Consider the following 19427-nt stretch of genomic DNA (forward strand, 5'->3'; position numbering starts at 1 on the left):
TCAACGTGATTTAATTAAGACCTTTTCCTAATAGAATTTCGTCTATAAGCATGATACTACTAACAGTAGTACACGCGATGTCGTAAATTTTTCTTTTTGTACTGAAGCAGTCCAGAATTTTTGTGTATTTTGTATTCAAGTGAAGATTGTTTTTCGATATTTGATTAATTTTGGCGAAATATTCATAAGGATCTTCTCCCGAATTTTCAGAAAGAGTTTTTGGTATCCCGATTATACCTTTTGCTAAAGCAATTATACCAAATTTCTTTCTTCCTCGAATAGTCTCGGAATATTTAATTAAACATTTATATGCCGATATTTCAACTTTTCCTCCTCCGATTAAAGCGCATTTATCTTTGATAAAATTCTTAAGAGCAGTTAGAGTATTTTTTATTGTGCTTTTTATTTGTTGTTTCAAAAGTAAATTTTTTCCTTTAACCAATATTGTTCCAGAAAAGGGGTTAGATACGTTTTCGATGAAAGTATATTTTTCTTCGTCGATACTCTGTTCATATACAAGCCCTGCGTAGCCTAACACCTCAGGTTTGATATCTTCTACAGAATTGACAGGAGTTGCACTACACATTAAAGAAATTCTTTCCATATTTTTACGCTTGGCTCTTCTGACTGCTAAAATTTTTTCTCTAGAAAATAAATCCAAGGCACTTGCATCAATCCCTTTTTGATTTATTACCAAGAAACCCCTTTTTTCATTTTTACAAACAAAACGTTTCAATTGTATTATCTTTTTAACTTTTCTATCAATATATTCTCTCTCTTTTATAAACATCTTTTCTTGCTGGTTTTCTGAATTAAATACAAACTCTGAATCAAATTCACTTTTTTCATATTCCAAACTTATATTGCATAACAAAATAAACACGTTATTCAAAATTGTAGGCATTTTCATATGACGTGAACCATGGTCCAATACGATTCCTTTGATAAACCGACTTTCCATCTCAGTTTGATTATCCATAGGCATAATTTCGATTATTTCTGTATCAATTTCTTCTTTTTCTCTATAAATAGTCAAAAGAGCGTCGGATAAAATAGTCGCCATTTTAAAAACAAATTTCTTTCTCAATTTAGTTGATAATATAGACTTAGCTAACAAAATCAGGTTATTTCTTTTTAGTTTTAGTTTTATAATCTGAGAAGGAAGCCATTTTTCTAATTTTCTTTTAGCTACATCAATTCCTTGTTGTAGTATCTGCGGATGTATTCCTCTTTCTATATATTTTTCTATTTGAGAAAATAAATTTCCAATAACGATGATTATACTAGTAGCACCATCTCCCATTTTATAGTGCTGAATACAAACACTTTTTGCTATTAAAGATGCAACGGGATTCTGTATTTGCATTTCTTTTAACAATATAAAACCATCTTTGGTTATTTTTATATCATTTAAACTCGATACTAACATTTTTAAAGTACCACAGCTTCCGAAATTTGGTTTAATTATTTCTTCAAGTCCTTTAGTCGCACTTGTACATATATTTAGAGAAAGAGCATTTGCATAAGAAGCGTCTTCGTAATCCCAGTTACCTGCATTTTGTTCCATCTATATAAATCTTTATCATTTTAATATTATTGCAAAAATAAATAAGAAATAATATTTTATGAAATCGTGGTATATAATTCGTGCAACTCAAAAAATTGCACAGTGGAATTTTTTAAACAAGAAATTTTATGATAAAAAAATTAAGAAAAATAAAATAAAAGAAACATTGGTTCAAAACATTGATTATAATATTCCTTTACAAATTGGGCTAAATTTTAATGAAAAAATTATAATAAAAAGTTTGAAATATACTCCTTATATGTTGTTTTGCTTTATAAAATGTATTCCGATGCCTTGGGAAATAAACAAACATATATTTGTATTTAAACATATATCAACTTTTTTTTTAGTTCCTATAAATAAATTTCATACATTCAAGCTTTTATTCTTGTCTCAATGGAGTTTCATATGGATATTAAGTAAAAAACAAACAATTTTTAAAAAAAAAGAAAGAAAAATCAAAAATTTTGACTCAGAAAAACCAGGATGTCATAAAAAAACTAATTTATACAAAGATAGAAACTGTATAAGAATACTTAACGGATGTTTAATTTTAGCATTTATTATTAGTTCTTGGTTTTATGACTGCAATTCATGTTTTTATATGAAAAGGTCACTCAAACGTTTTTTTTTTGTCGATAATTTAGTATACACAGCCTTATTTTATTTGTTGCTCAAAGCTAAATTATTTTTACCTTTTTTCAACGACAATAAAAATGTGAATTTTTTTATAAAATTTTGGTTTATTTTAAAAATATATAACCAGTATGACCATAAAATATTTAATTGGAATTTTTTTAACATGAAAAAAAAATTTATCAAACAAAATTATAAACTTGAATATCCTTTTGTATATAATATAACATGTAGTTATATAATTTTTATTTATCGGATTAAAAAAAATATAAATTTTGATGTTGAAACGAAATATCAACGAAAGATAATTTCAAGAATTTTTTTATCAAACATAGATTTTAACGATCGTATATATCTTGCTTCAAAATTTATTGCTTTAAAAAAAGAAAAATGGTTTATTTTTCCTTTTTTCGAGGGCGTATTTGTAAACGAAAGAGAATTTCGTTTATATAAAAAAAATCAAAACAAATTAAGTAAAATAATATTTGAACACAAAATCGAAGCTACTTACAAATTTTCTTTAATTGAATTATTTTTCGTAAGCGAACAGATTTATTTTTATAACATGAATTCAATTTTCGATTATATAATTATACTAAAAAATTATTCGAAAAAAATTTCAAAGAAAACTAATAAAAAAAAAATCAATCATTTTTCATTTTCGAAGTTTATCAGAAAAAGTCCTTATTTTTTCAAATACAATACGGATTGGATTCAAATAGGACTCTATATATGTACACAAAGTCATAAAATGATGAGTTTTTTATTGAGAAGAAAAAACATTTCATTTCTGTACTTAGATTTTAATTTTAATTTAAAAACTATAAGAAATTTAACCACCAAAGAAAAAAAAAAATCTAGATTTAGCAATTCTTTCCATTTTTGTAGAGAAATGTTACGCTTTATGAAAATTATAGTTGATATTCATGTTAAATTCAAAAATAAAATTATAAACGAGTATGAACTGCTCGATGGAATTGGATACATCTTTAGCCACGTTAATCATCTAACTGGTATGCATAGATATAAGTATAAAGTTATATATCAAATAAGAATTTGTAAATCGATTAAACGTATTTTATATCAAAAAAAAAATAAGAAAAATACTGGATTTGGTTTCTGGGCTCCTTTTTGGAGAATATGGCTTTTTTTCATAAAAGGAACCTTTCCTCTTTTGCAAAAATGGTTGTCTAACCTATTGTCTAGATATTTTTTGGGTAGGAAAAAAAAAAGAAAAACAACGATAACAACAAATCAAAAATTATACACTTATTTTGACATTGAAATGAAAATAATTTTTTTCAAAGAACTAAACAATCAAAATATAAACCAATTTTTACTAAAGAATATATTTCAATATACCAAAAAATTATGGAAATGTTGGAAAGCTAATATACCGTTTAAAGAAAAAAAATTTAGTTCGGAAATCACGAACTCAATTTTTAAATACTTAAAAATCAAATCAGAATGGTATATAAATACTACATTTTTAGAAAGAGAACAGATAAAAAAAAATTTCCGTGTCGATAAATCTTTTATTAAAAAAAACATAGCGAAAATAACTCGTATATGGTTCAAATTTGAACAAAATAGGCAGATAAATTATGTAAAAAATAATTGTTTTGTTAATTTTTTCGAAACACTAAATATATTGAATATTTTAACAAAATGGTTATCTTTTATCAAATTTCGCCAAATTTCTTTGCCTACATTTAGCCAAAGAAATGAAATTAAAATCTTAATAATAACTATAAGACATTTGCGAGAAATTTTTTGTAATACAACTAAATATAATGAAGAAAAAATAAACTATCTTTTCTCCAATTTTTATTTGGTTTTAAAATTGATAAAACAAAAAATTTTGGAAAATATAAATTTTTCGGAAATAGGATTTTCTTTTAATGACAATCTATATTGTTTAATTCAAGTCTATTTGGTTAAAATAGAAGATCAGTTAGTAGACATATTTATCGATCAATACTTGTGGTTGGAAATTACAAAACAATTTTTGATTCCTTTTTGGACAAAACCTTCTGATTTCGAAATGAATCCTTTTTCCGTGTATAAATTTTCTTTTTCTTTTTATCAAAAAATAATAAAAAAAAATGTCACAAAAAGTTTTCTGATTCATGCCAAGTTTGCTGAATTTTACGAAAACATAAATTTAATAACTACAAAAAAAATTTTAATCTATACGATAGACCGAAATATTGTTAATTATATCATCACAAAAAATAATTGCAAAATATTTTACAAGGATATGATTTACACAAATTGCGTAGGGTTGGTTAAAGGTTTAGTTTTTAGTGGATTTTTGTTTCAATTTTATTCGATGATTTTAGATTTATTCATTTTAGGCTTGAAAAATATAAAAGACGTTTATGTAAAAAAATACATTGGAAAAAAAGATAGCGTTGCTTTTGAGCGTAGAAAAATATTTTTTTATTCAAGATACATTACGAAAATTTTTTTCATATTTAAATCGTTAAAACATAATCTTAGTCAATCTAATGTTAAACATTTTATATTCTCAAAATTATTTTCCTTGAATTCGAGTAAATTATTCATTAAATATAGGTCTAAGGATATAAATTGTTTAAAATCAATAAAAATTACATTTATTGCTAGTTTATGCGGTTTTTATATTTTTTTCCAAGATCATTTTTTTAAAACATATAGAATTTTTTGGTTTTTTTTTTATCTTGATAAAAACAACTTATTTTTATTACCTTTTATGTCGAATTTTTCCATCAAACATTTCGAGTTTAGATGTGTTTATTTAATCAATCTATACAATTCAGTTAGTCTTGTAAAAATATCGAATAAATGGAATTTGAATATATTAGGTTTCGTATCATATTTTAGGGAAAGCTCGAAAAATGCTATTAAATTTTTTTTTTTAAATACTTTTTTAGAAAACAAATTTCATATAAAAATAAAAACTTCCCTCAATTCGCGTACAATGTCCAGATTTCCTTTAGTTGTTTTCTATACTCCTCGTGAGTTCGGAGGATTAGGTATACTTTCAATAACAAAGATGTCTTTATCACACGAAGAGTTAAAATACGATTTAAAATATAAAAAGACCTTAAATTTATTGCAATTTAGGGTTATTCCTTGTTTTTTAGATTATTTAGAAAACTGGAATTATGAATTCAAAACTTCACATGAGATATGGGAAAAATATATGCTAAGAAAATTTTATAATTTTGTTAATCAAAAATCACTTTTGTTTGAACATATAAGAGATTTATGGAACAAAGGTTTACCTAGAATCAACACGCTTTTTTTTGCCGATAAATTTATATTTTCTTATGACCGAGGATGGAGAATAAGATCTGAATTAAAAAAATATTACTGCGTAAAAAAGAACTATTTTTGGTGGACAAATGTAAAACACGAGGGGAAGTTATGGAGTTTGAATAGGTATAAGAGTGAATTGATTAAAACATTAGGAGGAATCGAAAACATACTAGAACATACTCTGTTCAAAAGCACATACCTTTTTACATGGGAAAAAACTTTTTGGGAAAAAACTTCAAATTTTAAAAATTTATTGAAACGTGCAAATTTAAATGCAAATCAACGTTTTGGTTTTAATCAAATCCCAAACAGAAGGTTTGTTTTTTGGTGGAGTTCTACTATAAATAGGCAAAGTGTTTTTGTAGGATTTCGTACACAGATAGAATTAACAGGTATATTCATGTATGGAAAAATTTTTACTTTAAAAATATCTTTTATAGAAATATTTCGTTCTTATTTATGGCAAAAAATACATGAAAATATAATACTTGATATTTTGAAAAAAATAGATTTATATATTTCTTATTTTTTTATAAAAAATATTCAAAAAGAAATGATACACCCCAAAAAATCATATGCAAATAGTTTTTCTTGTGCAGATATTGTTTTGTATCCCATTGATAGTTGGAAAATACAAAAACCTTGTCTATTAGGAAATAAAAATACTAGATACTTTTCCAAAAATTATTCAAGTGCTTTTTGGTTAGACTTGAAACTTAAATGGAGTAATTTTGATTCACATGATATCGAACGAATGTCTAGAGTCGATTTTTTATCTTATACTAAAAATATCAAAAGCACGTATCCTTCGAAAATCGGAGCTATCGTTTCAATAGATCTTGCTTACAATATTTTTTCCGGATATGGATATTGGTTTACTAATTTTAACATTTTTTTACATGGAATAATTTCGAAAATTATAATTTCGAATTTTTCTCTTCATATTTTAAGAGAAAGGATAAAAAAAAGTCTTAGATTTTACAATCAAAATACCAAGTTTTTATCTTATAATTCGAATCAAATTAAAAATTTAATCAAGGAAAATTTTTGGCTTTTTGATAATACATGCATATATCGCGTCTCATTTCATTATTCGCGCACAGGAAACTGGGTTACAAAACCCATAAACGGTAATTTATTTTTTTTTTTACCTCATACAGGTATATTGTTTATCAAAATAGTTTTTAAAAATTACTGGAAAAAGAAAAAATATTTATCAAAGAAAATTCAACTAAAATCTGTTGAAGAAATAATAAAATTAGTTCATTATTCTTCGATTAAACATCGACCTGTTGAATTAATTATATCAAGTAAGAGTACTATAAATTTGATAAAAACTTATATGGAAAAATTTTCTTGTATAAAAATTAAAAAAAATTTTTTCAAAATTTCATTCGAAAGTCTTATAAAATATACCAAAATGAAAAATTTAGTTGATCATTCAAATTTTAATGGATTTTTTATGTTTAATCTTTATGATAATTGGTTAAAATCGATTTCTCCTTTTACTGCTCTTTCTAGATTAACTTTAATTTTAAAATCTTTCAAAATTAGTAACACAGAAACAAAAAAAATATTGTCCAGTTATAAAAAATATCAACCAGATAATTTTTTTTGGCCAGATTTATCAGATCAACAGTGGATCGAAATGGAAATCTTACTCAAAGACTTGATTTTAAACAGCTATTGTTTCTGTAAAAACACAAGCACGAAAAATTTGTCTCAATCAGAAGTTAAAATAATTATTTTTGAATCAAATTTAAGTTTATTACGAAATAATACGAACCATACTCAATATGCAAAAAAATTCTGTTCATCTTATTCGAATAATAGGTTATACATAACAACTATACTAAAAAATAATTTGCCATTTTACTCTAGCTGCAAAGGCGCTTGTTTACTGCATAAATATTTAGATGTCAAAGTTTATAAACTTAAGAAGATATATTTTCTGAAATCTTTTAGAAGCTTTTTAATTTTCGCATCTAGTAGTGTTTTCGAACATCTAACAAAAATATTTTATTTCTCACATAAAGCTGTATGTTTAATATATGGATTTTTTAAAAGTCAAACTGAAAATATATATAAATCGAACATTTTTCTTATACCTCCTCAGACATTTCATCATTTTTTATTAAATTTTAAAATTAAAGATACGAGATATAACTTTTCAAAATATATAAAATTATTTGGCGTTCTAATATGCAATTTTAACAAGCTTTCGTGTTCCACGAGAGAAAAAAAAATATTAAAATTAAAAAATTTGAATATTTTTTCAAACAAACATTTCTTTTTTTTGTTAATTTTGGTTAATATTAATACAATTACGCATGAATTTTTAAAATTCCAAATAAATTATTTTAAAAATAAAAAAAATATTTTAAATGAAATAAAAATTCGGATGCACATTTTTTTGACTTTTAATCTCGAGAAAACGAAACCATTTTTTTTAACTTGTATAACTTAATAAAATAAAAAAAACTCTATGTCGCATACGTTTCCCCTCGTTCTTTTTTACATTACATTCACTATATATAGTGTAAACAAAATTTACAGATATTAACATTCTGTTTTCATACTTGGAGCAGAGAGTATTTTTTTTATCAAATGACAAAAAAAAGAAGAAACAACGGAAGAAGCAAAAAAAATAGAGGGCACGTGAAAAGAGTTCAGTGCGTTTTTTCCAATAAGCTAATACCTAAAGACAAAGGAATTGTACGTTATACCGTGCGCAATATAATAGAAGCTTCCAACTTAAAAGATATACAAGAAGCATGTATATACGATTCGTATTGCCTTCCAAAAATGTATTTCAAAAATATATATTCAATTGAAGCAGCCATACATAACAAAATAGTAAGAATCCGTTCAAAAGAAGAAAGGAAAAACCGTTTTTCTTTTTTTTCAAAAAAAATTTAAGCTTTTAATCCATTTATTTTTATATAAGCGAATTTTCTATTTGGTCCTGAATTTTTTTAATTTGTTGATTTAGTTTAAAATTTATTCCAGGCATTAAACTACAAGCAATAACAGGCCTATGTAATCCGCACGCTTTTCCTAATGCGTACTTATTATTAACAAATACATAAGGGATATTTTTGTCTTCGCATATTAACGGCAAATGAAGAACAATTTCAATTGGTTCAGCGTCTGCTGCTAGAATTACTAATTCACACAATCCTCTATTGAGAGATTTTATCGATTCATTTGCTCCTTTTTTTAGTTGTTTGTATTCATTCGCTAATTCTATTAAGCTAAAAATTTGGACAGCAAAAATTTTATCTGCAATTGGAAAAATTTTAGGGTTAATGTGTTTTTTCATAATAAACAACAAACACAACGTGTCCTTATTGTTTATCATTTAGATGGATGTTTTTTATGGAGATTCAAAAACAACGGTCACGTCGGTAATTTATAACGTAACGTTTTCTTTTTATTCTACAGATGAAATTAACGAAATGAATTTAGTAGAGATATTTTGTCCAGCATTTTTTGATTATGGAAAAAAAGTTGTAGAATGGGGCTTATGTGATATCAGAATGGGAACTTCAACAAAATACGAAAACTGTATATCATGTGGTGCAAATTATTCTGCGTGCCCTGGACATTTCGGGTATATAGATCTAGCTATTCCTATTTCCAGTCCTTTAGTTAAGAATTTATTTGCTTCTCTTTTAGAATCTTGTTGTTTTTATTGCAATTTTTTCAAAATTTCTAGTTGGAAAATTAAGTTGTCTTATATTAAATTATTATTATTTGATTTGAATTTAAATATCAAAAAAATTGACTTACGTTTAAATCGGATTTCGTTTTCTAAATCAAATAGAAGTTTTTTTTTTTCTTATAATATAAAAATTGTAAATTTAATTAACCAGAAAATAGAAAAGACTATATATTCCAAATTTTTTTTTGACAAGATTAAAAAAATACAAAAAAATCAGAGTAATTTTGTAAATTTTTTTTTGAAAAAATTAAGCTCCGTTACATGCTGTCAAAAATGCAAAAAAAACAAAATATACGGTTATCAAAAAAAATCTAAGGCTTTATTTAAAAAAAAAAATCATTATTTATCATTTTATGTTAAAAATATTTTTAACTTTGTAACAAAGAAAAATATTTTATTATGTTCACAAAAATATATAAAATTTTTCCCTTTTTCTTTCGAAAAAAAAAATTGTTTCTTTTCTTTTCAAGAAAAAAAATATTTGTGTGACTTATGGAAGTACGAAAATGATTTTTGTGAATTAATATGGGGTTCTATTGTAAAATCATACAAATTTAAGAAACAAAAAAAATTTGAAAATTTTTTTTTAAATAAATTAATGGTTCCTCCTACTCGTTTTAGACCTATTTATTTTAATAGCATATTTAAAAATAAAATGCAAATATTATCTAATTCGCAAAATTTTTATTTTTTAAAAATTGTAAAACTGAATCAACAGTTATTATTAGCAATTGGGGCAAGTTCTTTAACTTCAAGACAAAGTATGATCAGAAAATTTTTATCAGACCTTGAATCTACAATCTCGTGTCTTTTCGATAGCAATTGTTCACCGTCTTCTATGTTTTCTTCAAAAAGTCCGATTGGAATTAAACAACAGTTAGAAAAAAAAATGGGACTTTTCAGGATGTATTTAATGGGAAAACGTGTTAATTTTTCCGCTAGATCTGTTATAACTTCTGATCCTTATTTAAAAACTAACGAGATAGGGCTTCCGTATATATGTAAAGAAAAGATCGGGTCATTTCGCATCTTAAACAAATTCAACCTTTCGTCTTTTCTTAAAGTTTTACTATACAAAAAAGATAGAAACAAATTTCATTTTAAGATGATTGAAACTATATTTGGAAAAAGAATCAATATATTCGAAGAAGAAAGAAAACTTAAAATACTAGGATTGGTTCAAATTTTTAAGAGATATTTTGACTATTATATATACAAACGTTTAGAAAATTTTGGATTTATGAAAGTTTTTAAAATGATTTGTTCTCAGGATTTAGTATTGGTAAACCGTCAACCTTCGTTACACAAAGCTTCGATTATGGCACATAGAGTAGTTATACGAAAAAGAACAAAATGCTTAAGTTTGAATTATGCAAATTGTGCTCCTTATAATGCTGATTTTGATGGAGATGAAATGAATTTACATATTATAAATAATGTCATGGGTAAAGCAGAAGCGTTTGTATTATCATTGACTCATAATCATAGTAGAATTCCAACAAACAGTATACCCATACGTTGTTTAATTCAAGATTATATAGTTTCTTCTGTTCTTTTAACAAAAAAAGATAATTTTCTAAGAGAAGAAATTTTTTTTTATTTACTAAATTGTCTATTTATAGAAAAAAGTTTGTTTTGTAAATTTTGTTTTCCGATAATTTTAAAACCCAGAGTATTATGGACAGGAAAACAATTATTTTCTATGGTTATGAAAAATTCAATTGCTAGTAACTCGGCATTATTTTTCGAGTCAAGAAATAAAATGAATAAAATTGGTTACGGAGAAGATGAAACTCTTGTTTTAATTAGAAATGGGGAACTTTTAAAGGGAGTGATAGATGCTAGTCAATTGGGAAAAAAAAAACATGGAATTTTACACGCTTTACACGAAAAATATGACTCGACTACCGTCGATGATGTATTAACGAATTTAAGTTTTTTATTAATGTTTTTTCAACGTAGTTACGGTCATACTACTGGACTAAATGATCTTATTATTTCTAGTAAAATGGATAAATTTCGCACCAAAGGTTTTTCTAGAGAAAGAAAATTGAAAAAACTTATAATAAGAAAAATTCTGTCAAAGAAAGGGTTTTTTTTAGAAAAACTTTCAAAAACAAAAAAAATATACTCCTTCTTAAATATTGCGGGACTTTTTTTCATTCAAGAAAATTCCCTGAGACAATTTATATTTTATGTTAAAAGTATTTTAACAAAAATTTGCACGAATACTATCGAGAACAATTTTCCCGAAAACATCGAAACAAATTTAGACAAAAATGGATTTCTAGCAATAATTTTATCCGGATCAAAGGGTTCGTTTGTTAATTTTTTTCAGATATGTACGAATTTAGGCCAAATGGAATTAGAAGGAAATTGTATTTCACGTGATTACGAATTCAAAGTTCTTCCTTTTTTCTTTCCTTTCGAAATTTCATGCGAATCAAATGGATTTATCGTACAGAGATTTTTAACCGGAATAGATCCACCTGGTTATTTTTTCCATTCTATGGCAGGTCGTGAGAGTTTACTTGATACGACGATCAAAACAGCTCAGTCTGGTTATATCCAAAGAAGCTTAATAAAACATTTTGAAGATGTAAATCTAAATTACGATCTGACAGTAAGATCTATGTCAAATGATATCATACAAATAATATACTTTCAAAATGGATTAAGTTCGTTAAACTCTGATTTTAATCAAATCTTCATATGGTATTTGCAAAATTTATCAGCTTATTTTATCAGCAGTTCGTATGTTTCCACAATTAAAGCTAACAAAAACGTGATCAATAAAAATACGTTATATATATTATTCAAAAAATTAAAAAACATGTACAATCCAGTTGATGTTTTTTACAGGTTTAAACAGCTTATATACGAGAAATCAAAAAGCTTTTACCTTGATAAATGTATATCTGATGTATATCAAAAAAGTTTATACGAACCTGGTGAGCCTGTCGGGATTGTCACCGGTCAATCTATCGGAGAACCTTGTACTCAAATGACATTGAATAGCTTTCATTTCGCAGGAAAAATCGCGCTTTCTTATGCAACTGGAATTCCTCGGATTAAAGAAATTTTAATGACAGCTTCGAATCATGTTAAAAATCCTACAACGAGTGTTTTTTTCCACAAAAACTTATCCTTTAAAAATTATATTTTTATTGAAAAAAGATTGAAAAAAATTGTATATACAGATCTGATAAAAACAATTGTTGTTTATAAAAATATGAATTTTTTTGTCATAAAAATTCGTTTGATTTCGAAAAATCGATATAAACATCAATTTTTGCTTAAAACAAATTACATAAAAAATAGATTTCAATATTTTTTCAAAAAATACACAAAATTTTTTTTATGCAAAAATAACTTTGATTTTTTTCAAATTTACTTTCAAAAAAATACACAAATTTTAACAATGGAACTTAAAAAAAATCTAAACAACGAAAAAATCAGCAAAGAAAGTTTTTTTTTTAGTATTATTCAATTAAGAGTATCAGAGATTTACCGTAAAATCTCTAAAATATTTTTTTTTACTCAGATGAATATGATCGACTTTTCTTTTATAGATTTTAAGCAAAAAACTGTTCATTTCAACGGAATAAATTTTTGCTTTTTATGGGAGAACGCTGATTTGTTAAACATAAATAAAATATTTACAAATGATATAAGTGAAATTTTACTGATTTACGGAATCGAAGCTAGCAGAGCAGCCATTTTTCTTGAGTTAGAAACTATCTTTCGAATTCAAGCTATATCGATAAATAAACATCATATTGATCTAATCTCTGATTATATGACAAAAAGCGGAAAAATCAAATCGTTCAGCCGAACACAGATGAAAGAAAAGGAGAGTTTTCAAAAGATTTCATACGAAACTGCGTTAAACTTTATAACAAATGCGGCGATTAATCAAATATACGACCAAATCGACTCACCTAGTAGTTCAATATGTACGGGTAAAGTTTGTAACTCGGGAATGCGACATTTTGACATTGGTTATTTTTTTCAATAAAAAAGTTAATGATGTCTGGTTAAGTTTAATCTTCTTTTTTTTCTTTTTCTACAGAAAGAAGATCCTTCCATAAGCATAGCTTTTCCTCCTGTAGGTCGACACATGATTGTATTGCATTTTTTACAATAGATTGAAATTTGAGAATGACTGAATATTATATTATCATATAGACAACCCGGGCACTTGACGTCCATGAAGAAGGAGTTGGGAGAAGGAATTAACCGTTTAAGTTTGTGTTTTGTTTTTTCTTTATGTCGAGCAATTGTTATGTTTATTTTTGGAAAATTCATGCTTTATTGAGAAATTGCGAGTGAGTTTGGCTTATTAATATTGTCGTTCTCTTGTTTGTTAATTTGAGGCACAATATCATCTTTATTTAAATGAAAGAGAAAAGTTTTAAAAAAATTAGCTTGATAAAGATAACTGGAATTTTTTCGTGGAATAACGTTGTTTATAATGATATATGCATGGTATGTCATTCTGAGATAAATGAACCTTTATTTAATTCGCAAAGTAAAATATTTCTTAATGAAAAAAAACTTAATAACTATGAAAATTTTTTGATCGGAAAAGGGAAATGCGGACATATTTTTCATTTAAATTGCATAGAAAAATGGCTTGTATATACTCAAACATGTCCTTTATGTCGTAAAACTTGGTTTTATCGCAAAATTTCAGAGCTGTCTTAGATTTTAATAAGGAATATTTTTATTTTATGTATAATGGAATTACAAAAAGTTGATCTGGGTTACGTTTATTCGATTGAATATGTTGTTGTTGAAAATTATAAAAAAATACATTCTAATATCAAAAATAAATATCTTTTTATATTAGAATGTCTGAAAATTTTTTTTTATTATAATCTATTGAAATTAATGAATCTTTTCGTTCAAATGTTCTGGATTCTATATATATAAATTATTTTGATTGCCAATAAATGGAACCACGTGATTTTATCAGACATGAAAAATTAAAACTGTCTTATTGCAAAAATAAATTAAGCAAAAAAAATACTAAGTTTACAAAGGATTGTTCTATAAAAATTTTTTCGGGAAATACAGAAAGTATTTCCTGTATAAAAAGACACTCTCGATGCTCGTCTTTATTTTTTTCTGGAGATTCAAGAGGAAACATAGAAGCTTGGTCTTTGTTTACAAGAAAGCGTGTACGTTATGTAAAGGCTCATTCTGATGTTATCAAAGATTTAGCAATTAACTACAAGGGGACGACTCTCGTAAGTTGCTCAGCCGATCGTTTTTTGAAAATATGGTCAATTGATGAAACTGCGTTTACAAATAAAAATTATTTCAGAAATCAGTTAGATGTCACTTCCCTATCCGCGCATCCCATGTGCGATTTCTTTTTAACCACGGGGACTCGAACATTTTTATGGGATTTAAATAAATTGCAGCCCATAAGGAGATTATACAATAAAATGGGTCTTGTTTCAAAAGCAACTTTCAATCCATTCGAATTTAACATCGCGTCTTGTTGCGCGGAAGATCGATCGGTTTTTTTATGTGATCTTAGACTGAATCATCATGTGAAAAAATTTTTCTTTAATATGTCTAACAATGATATTTCATGGAGCTACGTATATCCGTCGCAGTTTACAGTAGCAAATGAAGATGGAAACTTATACTCATTTGATATCAGAAATTTCAGTAAGATATATAGAACTTTTAAAGGTCATTTCATGCCAGTAACAACTTTAAGTCGAAGTCCAGCTGGGCACTTAGTTGCCAGTGGTTCATTTGACAATACGATTAGGTTATCCAGTGATAAACTTCTTTCATTTAGCCAGACTCTTTTTGTACCTGAAATGAAAAAAGTTTATAATATATTCCTTTCCCTGGATAGCAAGTGTTTAGTTAGTGCCAGTGAAGACGGAACTTTGCGTCTTTGGAAAAATTTTGAACAAAATGCCCGTGTTTATGCAAGTTTTTTTAAGAAAAGTTTTTTTAAGAAGAAACGTAACGATAAGTTATGTTTGTTTTCTTTATATTCTCACTGCCCAATATATACGAGAGCTAAGGTTAATCGACATAAAAAAAATAGTTCTGTTTCTGAATTTCTTTTGCCAGCATATATAAATTTTAAACTCAAAAAGTTTAATTAAATAAAATATAATCAAAAATCATATCACATACGTCTTTTGTTTTAAAACGTCTTTTATATTCATATGACAATCTAGATTTATTTGCATTTTTACTTTGGATTGTATCGTATTCACTGTTCTTAAAAATTTTTTCACACGATATATTATAGTTATCAGCTGTCCAATGTGTCACTTGAATTTTTTTAAGATTTGTGAATTTTGTATACTGATGTAACGATCCGAACTTAACTTTGTTTTTAATGAAATTATATATATTTGAAAAATTTTTGTTTTTTTTTTAAATTTTTTATGAAGGAAAAATTTAAAAAAAAAACAAGTTCAAAGTTTTTTTTTTTCCAATTGACTGTGGCGATTTTTTTGTGATCAATGTACACTTACTTGACATTTTTATTTTATCATATACATTTGTCTTCTGGTACGTTCTATATATTATCACAAAAAGTTTAATCCAAATTACCGACAATTTTACAAATACATTTACCATGCTTTTTTTATAGTTTGTCTTAATTTTGTTTTTTATAAATCGAATTTTGCATTTTGTTTTAAATGATTTGATAGCTAATGAGTATGAATTAAAATTAGTTTTTTTTAAATTTAAATATATGTTTTCTACGAAAAAAAGCCTTTTTTTTACAAATATAAAAAATTTATCCAAAAGTGAAATAATTTTTTTTTTTTAAAATATTTATAATTTTCGTATACAAAATTGTATATTCCGATAGTGTGTAAGATATAACATAATTTTTGATTATTTACTATAGAATAAATGGATTTTTTATATGACTGTAAATTTGACTTCTTTTTTGACTTGAGCAATTTAAAATAGGGTGTGTATTTTTTTTTTTTCCTATTGAAATTATTTATAAATTTTTCTATAGAGAGAAAAGTTTTTTTTAAACACTCCATATACGATACGTATGTAAATTTATAACATATGTAATTTTTTTCAGAAAAAAGTATGGTATTTTCAACATTTATCTAAAAAATATGAATTTCAAAAAGCTTTTTTTTCTAATTTTTAAGTTAAATAAACTTAGAAACACCTTATTTTTTCATAACGGCTCATTTTTTGTTTATTTTTATAAATATGTAATAACAAAAAAACTTCATTTACTGGGGTTGATTGACACTATAAATGATTTTAAAAAAAACCCGATTACATTAAATTGTTTTAAGAAAAGAATGTTAAAAAATATTCTAGTTAATAATCATTTGACCGATTCAGTGAAGAAAGCTTTATACTTGATTAAAAAAAAAAAGTTTTTATTGACTCTAAATTGGTTTTACATCCTGATTTATTACTTACTCGAGAATTAGAAAAAAAAATAGTTATAATTAAATAAAACTTTTGTATTTTTTTTTAAATAATCAGTTTTTTAACAGAAGAAAAAGATGACCAACCAACCGTTTGTTTGTAGTTTCAGTAGTTATTTTTTTGTTAAATTATGCACTGATCTTGTTTCGAGAAAATTTTTTCTTCTGTATTCCATTAACGATACAATTTTTAGCAAAGTGAATTTAATTAAAAAAAAGCTACAAAAGTTTTTTTTAATGAATTCTTTGATCAACCGAGTACCTAGATTTAAATCAAATTTTTCATCTTACATATTTCTCTTAAAAATTGGAAATTCAAAAATATCTAACAATTTTATGAACTATAAATTGGTTAGCAAAAAATTTTTTAAATTAATTTATATAATTACCACTTTTTGCGAATGGGAATGCCGTAATTCTTTCAAAAATATGTTAATTCTTTTTAAAAACGAAATAATTTTTTCAAAAGATATAAAAATTTTGTGGAAAAAACTTAGTCAAATTTTTCTTTTTAATATAAAAAAAATTTTTTGTTTTTATAATATCACATCGATGTATAAAAATCAGAATAAAACTTTTTTTAAACTTAAAACAAAAATTTTTTGTTTTTCTTTATTACTCTTATCCAATTTTTCAAAATGGTATTATACACGATTTATCATGTTTTTCGCAAATATTTTTAATCAACTGCAAATTTTAGATTTTCTATCGACATATGTAATTTTTTTTGAAAAAAAACTTCAATTAAAACATATCAAACATAAACTTTTTTATATTATCACTACTTTCCATTTATAAATGCACCACAATATCTTCATTGTTATGTTTCGTATTAAGAGAAATTACACAAGAAAATGCTTTTACAGACAGATTACATAATTACAGAAGTTTTTTTACAAAAAAAACTGTTTCCATGCCGTTTTTTTGTTATGGTATGATACAAAACAGTAAGAATTATCATCAATCTGACGTCGATGAAGTTGAATTTATTTTTACTAAAATATTTTTGTTTGGTTCTTTTTTATAAATTTTTATACAAAAGCCCATTTTTTTTCCATTATTTTTATATTTTTTTCCATATCTGTTATTAAAAGTTGGCCCTTTTTTTCGTTAAATTCCATAGCTAAATTTACAGTTTTGTTTTTATATAAAATATTATCTATTGAAGGTGTAAAGAAAATGTTTTTTTTGTGAAAATTTATAATTCTTATCTTTCCGTTAAAATAACTAATTGCCAAACAATTTTTAATACAAACCGAACAGTTGTTTGTATACTTTTTATTTATTATTTTTTGTGAAATTTTTTTATTTTTTTCATGGATGATAATCGATTTTTTATTAATCGCAAGTAAATATTTTTTGTTTATTAATTGATAAATATTTTTTATTTCTCGAATACTATTTTTTATTATATATGTATTTTTATTTATTTTTAAATCCCAAAAATAAATATTTCCATTTGAATTTGCTGATATAACATGAGCGCTTTGGTCGTTATTCAAAAACGAATTGACACTTCCTCCGCATGTATATAGAGTTAAAATGTTTTTGTAAACTCGATTATCCCATAATTTTAATGTGCCATCTTTAGAACTTGAAATTATCAGATTTAAGCAAAAATTTTTTGCTAGTTTTGTGACACTATTAGAATGGCCTGTATATCTTCTGGTAAGAACATTTTTACAGAAATCCCACTCATCAAATATACAGTCGCCTCCTCCCGTGAAAACGTGATTAGGGTTAATATCGAAAATTATAGTAGAGATTTTTCCCAAATGAGTTTCAATAATCGATGAGTTTTTAAAATATCGGGTATTCCATAAATAAATTTTGTTTTTAATTGTACCAGTTGCAAAAATTGTACCAGTTGTGTTGGTTGTTAACACATCCATGTAAATCGGGCATCCTTTTATTATTTTAGTGATTGTCCATTTTTCTCCGATTTTTATCAGAGAATTTTGACTATTTTTAATTTTTGAATACATGTAATTTTGTAAAAATATTGTTTAAAAATAATCATAAATATTTATTTAGTTTTTTTCTTTTCAGTCTAAAATTAATTAGAACCATATTGGTTTTTCTTTTTTTTTAGTTTTTGTACTAGCGAAAAAAAGAGCCTTATGTGTGATCTTTTTACAAAATTTATTAAAAAAAGTAATCGGAGGTTTTTTTTATTTTTCTCTTTCTCCCGTTTTACAGTAAAAAAAAAGGAACATGGTTTCCATTGAAGCGAGCCGAGTAAAAGCCAGATCACTTGTATACGACTTGGTTTTATGAGAGACAAGGTATTGTAAGGAGTAGAGTAGCTTTTTTTCTTTTTCTTCTTTTTAGAGGAAAAAAAAAGTGCTGCGATCTCTTGAGATTTTAGCCTTGAACTAGAAATGGAAGAAAATTTTCTTCCATTTTCTTTTCTTTGATCTGTTTTTTTATATATATACATATATGTGTTATTAATAAACACTAGAGAATGTGATGTTTTTGATAAAAACTGTTAGTAGTAAATTGCATACAGCACTCGGGGTTCCCAAGAGATCCCTCATCTTAGTACTGACCGAGCCTACGTGCGCTTAAGTTGCGAATTCGAAATGGGTTCGCCTGCGTGTGCTAACGAGTATGACCGTATGCGTATTATTTCTTGTTTCTTTCACAGAAAAAAAAAGAAAAAAAAAAAGAAAAAAAAAAAAAAGAAAAAAAAAGAAAAAAAAAGAAAAAAAAAGAAAAAAAAAGAAAAAAAAAGAAAAAAAAA

General features: G+C 25.2%; 16 protein-coding genes and 1 non-coding gene across 17 annotated transcripts; 8 read left to right on the plus strand and 9 right to left on the minus strand.

The window, feature by feature from the left end:
• Positions 1-10: 10 nt before the first annotated feature.
• tcpZ (T-complex protein 1, zeta SU) lies at positions 11-1567 on the minus strand (the record flags this gene model as incomplete). Its single annotated transcript, XM_003239665.1, has 1 exon — positions 11-1567. One exon carries the CDS (start codon positions 1565-1567, stop codon positions 11-13), a length of 1557 nt encoding a protein of 518 aa, XP_003239713.1.
• A 58-nt stretch (positions 1568-1625) lies between these two features.
• On the plus strand, positions 1626-7973 carry prp8 (splicing factor Prp8; the record flags this gene model as incomplete). The annotated part of the gene is made up of 1 exon (XM_003239666.1): positions 1626-7973. One exon carries the CDS (start codon positions 1626-1628, stop codon positions 7971-7973), a length of 6348 nt encoding a protein of 2115 aa, XP_003239714.1.
• Positions 7974-8113: 140 nt separating this feature from the next.
• rps26 (40S ribosomal protein S26) lies at positions 8114-8425 on the plus strand (the record flags this gene model as incomplete). The annotated part of the gene is made up of 1 exon (XM_003239667.1): positions 8114-8425. The coding sequence occupies one exon, from the start codon at positions 8114-8116 to the stop codon at positions 8423-8425; it is 312 nt and encodes a 103-aa protein (XP_003239715.1).
• A 19-nt stretch (positions 8426-8444) lies between these two features.
• Positions 8445-8867, minus strand: snu13 (SNU13 snRNP subunit; the record flags this gene model as incomplete). Its single annotated transcript, XM_003239668.1, has 1 exon — positions 8445-8867. The coding sequence occupies one exon, from the start codon at positions 8865-8867 to the stop codon at positions 8445-8447; it is 423 nt and encodes a 140-aa protein (XP_003239716.1).
• Positions 8868-8871: 4 nt separating this feature from the next.
• On the plus strand, positions 8872-13248 carry rpa1 (DNA-directed RNA polymerase I chain-like protein; the record flags this gene model as incomplete). Its single annotated transcript, XM_003239669.1, has 1 exon — positions 8872-13248. One exon carries the CDS (start codon positions 8872-8874, stop codon positions 13246-13248), a length of 4377 nt encoding a protein of 1458 aa, XP_003239717.1.
• A 5-nt stretch (positions 13249-13253) lies between these two features.
• rps27 (40S ribosomal protein S27) lies at positions 13254-13538 on the minus strand (the record flags this gene model as incomplete). Its single annotated transcript, XM_003239670.1, has 1 exon — positions 13254-13538. The coding sequence occupies one exon, from the start codon at positions 13536-13538 to the stop codon at positions 13254-13256; it is 285 nt and encodes a 94-aa protein (XP_003239718.1).
• Positions 13539-13541: 3 nt separating this feature from the next.
• Positions 13542-13727, minus strand: CPARA_1gp163 (hypothetical protein; the record flags this gene model as incomplete). Its single annotated transcript, XM_003239671.1, has 1 exon — positions 13542-13727. One exon carries the CDS (start codon positions 13725-13727, stop codon positions 13542-13544), a length of 186 nt encoding a protein of 61 aa, XP_003239719.1.
• On the plus strand, positions 13629-13937 carry rbp1 (ring-box protein 1; the record flags this gene model as incomplete). The annotated part of the gene is made up of 1 exon (XM_003239672.1): positions 13629-13937. One exon carries the CDS (start codon positions 13629-13631, stop codon positions 13935-13937), a length of 309 nt encoding a protein of 102 aa, XP_003239720.1.
• Positions 13938-13970: 33 nt separating this feature from the next.
• CPARA_1gp165 (hypothetical protein) lies at positions 13971-14165 on the plus strand (the record flags this gene model as incomplete). The annotated part of the gene is made up of 1 exon (XM_003239673.1): positions 13971-14165. One exon carries the CDS (start codon positions 13971-13973, stop codon positions 14163-14165), a length of 195 nt encoding a protein of 64 aa, XP_003239721.1.
• Positions 14166-14185: 20 nt separating this feature from the next.
• sof1 (nucleolar snRNP protein) lies at positions 14186-15367 on the plus strand (the record flags this gene model as incomplete). Its single annotated transcript, XM_003239674.1, has 1 exon — positions 14186-15367. One exon carries the CDS (start codon positions 14186-14188, stop codon positions 15365-15367), a length of 1182 nt encoding a protein of 393 aa, XP_003239722.1.
• Positions 15368-15668: 301 nt separating this feature from the next.
• On the minus strand, positions 15669-15851 carry CPARA_1gp167 (hypothetical protein; the record flags this gene model as incomplete). The annotated part of the gene is made up of 1 exon (XM_003239675.1): positions 15669-15851. One exon carries the CDS (start codon positions 15849-15851, stop codon positions 15669-15671), a length of 183 nt encoding a protein of 60 aa, XP_003239723.1.
• A 146-nt stretch (positions 15852-15997) lies between these two features.
• CPARA_1gp168 (hypothetical protein) lies at positions 15998-16273 on the minus strand (the record flags this gene model as incomplete). Its single annotated transcript, XM_003239676.1, has 1 exon — positions 15998-16273. One exon carries the CDS (start codon positions 16271-16273, stop codon positions 15998-16000), a length of 276 nt encoding a protein of 91 aa, XP_003239724.1.
• An 81-nt stretch (positions 16274-16354) lies between these two features.
• CPARA_1gp169 (hypothetical protein) lies at positions 16355-16684 on the plus strand (the record flags this gene model as incomplete). Its single annotated transcript, XM_003239677.1, has 1 exon — positions 16355-16684. One exon carries the CDS (start codon positions 16355-16357, stop codon positions 16682-16684), a length of 330 nt encoding a protein of 109 aa, XP_003239725.1.
• Positions 16685-16759: 75 nt separating this feature from the next.
• CPARA_1gp170 (hypothetical protein) lies at positions 16760-17479 on the plus strand (the record flags this gene model as incomplete). The annotated part of the gene is made up of 1 exon (XM_003239678.1): positions 16760-17479. The coding sequence occupies one exon, from the start codon at positions 16760-16762 to the stop codon at positions 17477-17479; it is 720 nt and encodes a 239-aa protein (XP_003239726.1).
• Positions 17480-17712: 233 nt separating this feature from the next.
• Positions 17713-18666, minus strand: CPARA_1gp171 (pleiotropic regulatory locus1-like protein; the record flags this gene model as incomplete). Its single annotated transcript, XM_003239679.1, has 1 exon — positions 17713-18666. The coding sequence occupies one exon, from the start codon at positions 18664-18666 to the stop codon at positions 17713-17715; it is 954 nt and encodes a 317-aa protein (XP_003239727.1).
• A 71-nt stretch (positions 18667-18737) lies between these two features.
• On the minus strand, positions 18738-19121 carry CPARA_1gp172 (hypothetical protein; the record flags this gene model as incomplete). The annotated part of the gene is made up of 1 exon (XM_003239680.1): positions 18738-19121. The coding sequence occupies one exon, from the start codon at positions 19119-19121 to the stop codon at positions 18738-18740; it is 384 nt and encodes a 127-aa protein (XP_003239728.1).
• Positions 19122-19185: 64 nt separating this feature from the next.
• Positions 19186-19306, minus strand: rrn5. The gene has a single exon. It is a non-coding gene; the product is annotated as a 5S ribosomal RNA (ribosomal RNA).
• Between the last annotated feature and the right edge of the window lie 121 nt (positions 19307-19427).

The sequence above is a fragment of the Cryptomonas paramecium genome, chromosome 1 (assembly GCF_000194455.1).
Source record: "Cryptomonas paramecium strain CCAP977/2A chromosome 1, complete sequence".
In the NCBI taxonomy this organism is placed as follows: domain Eukaryota; class Cryptophyceae; order Cryptomonadales; family Cryptomonadaceae; genus Cryptomonas; species Cryptomonas paramaecium.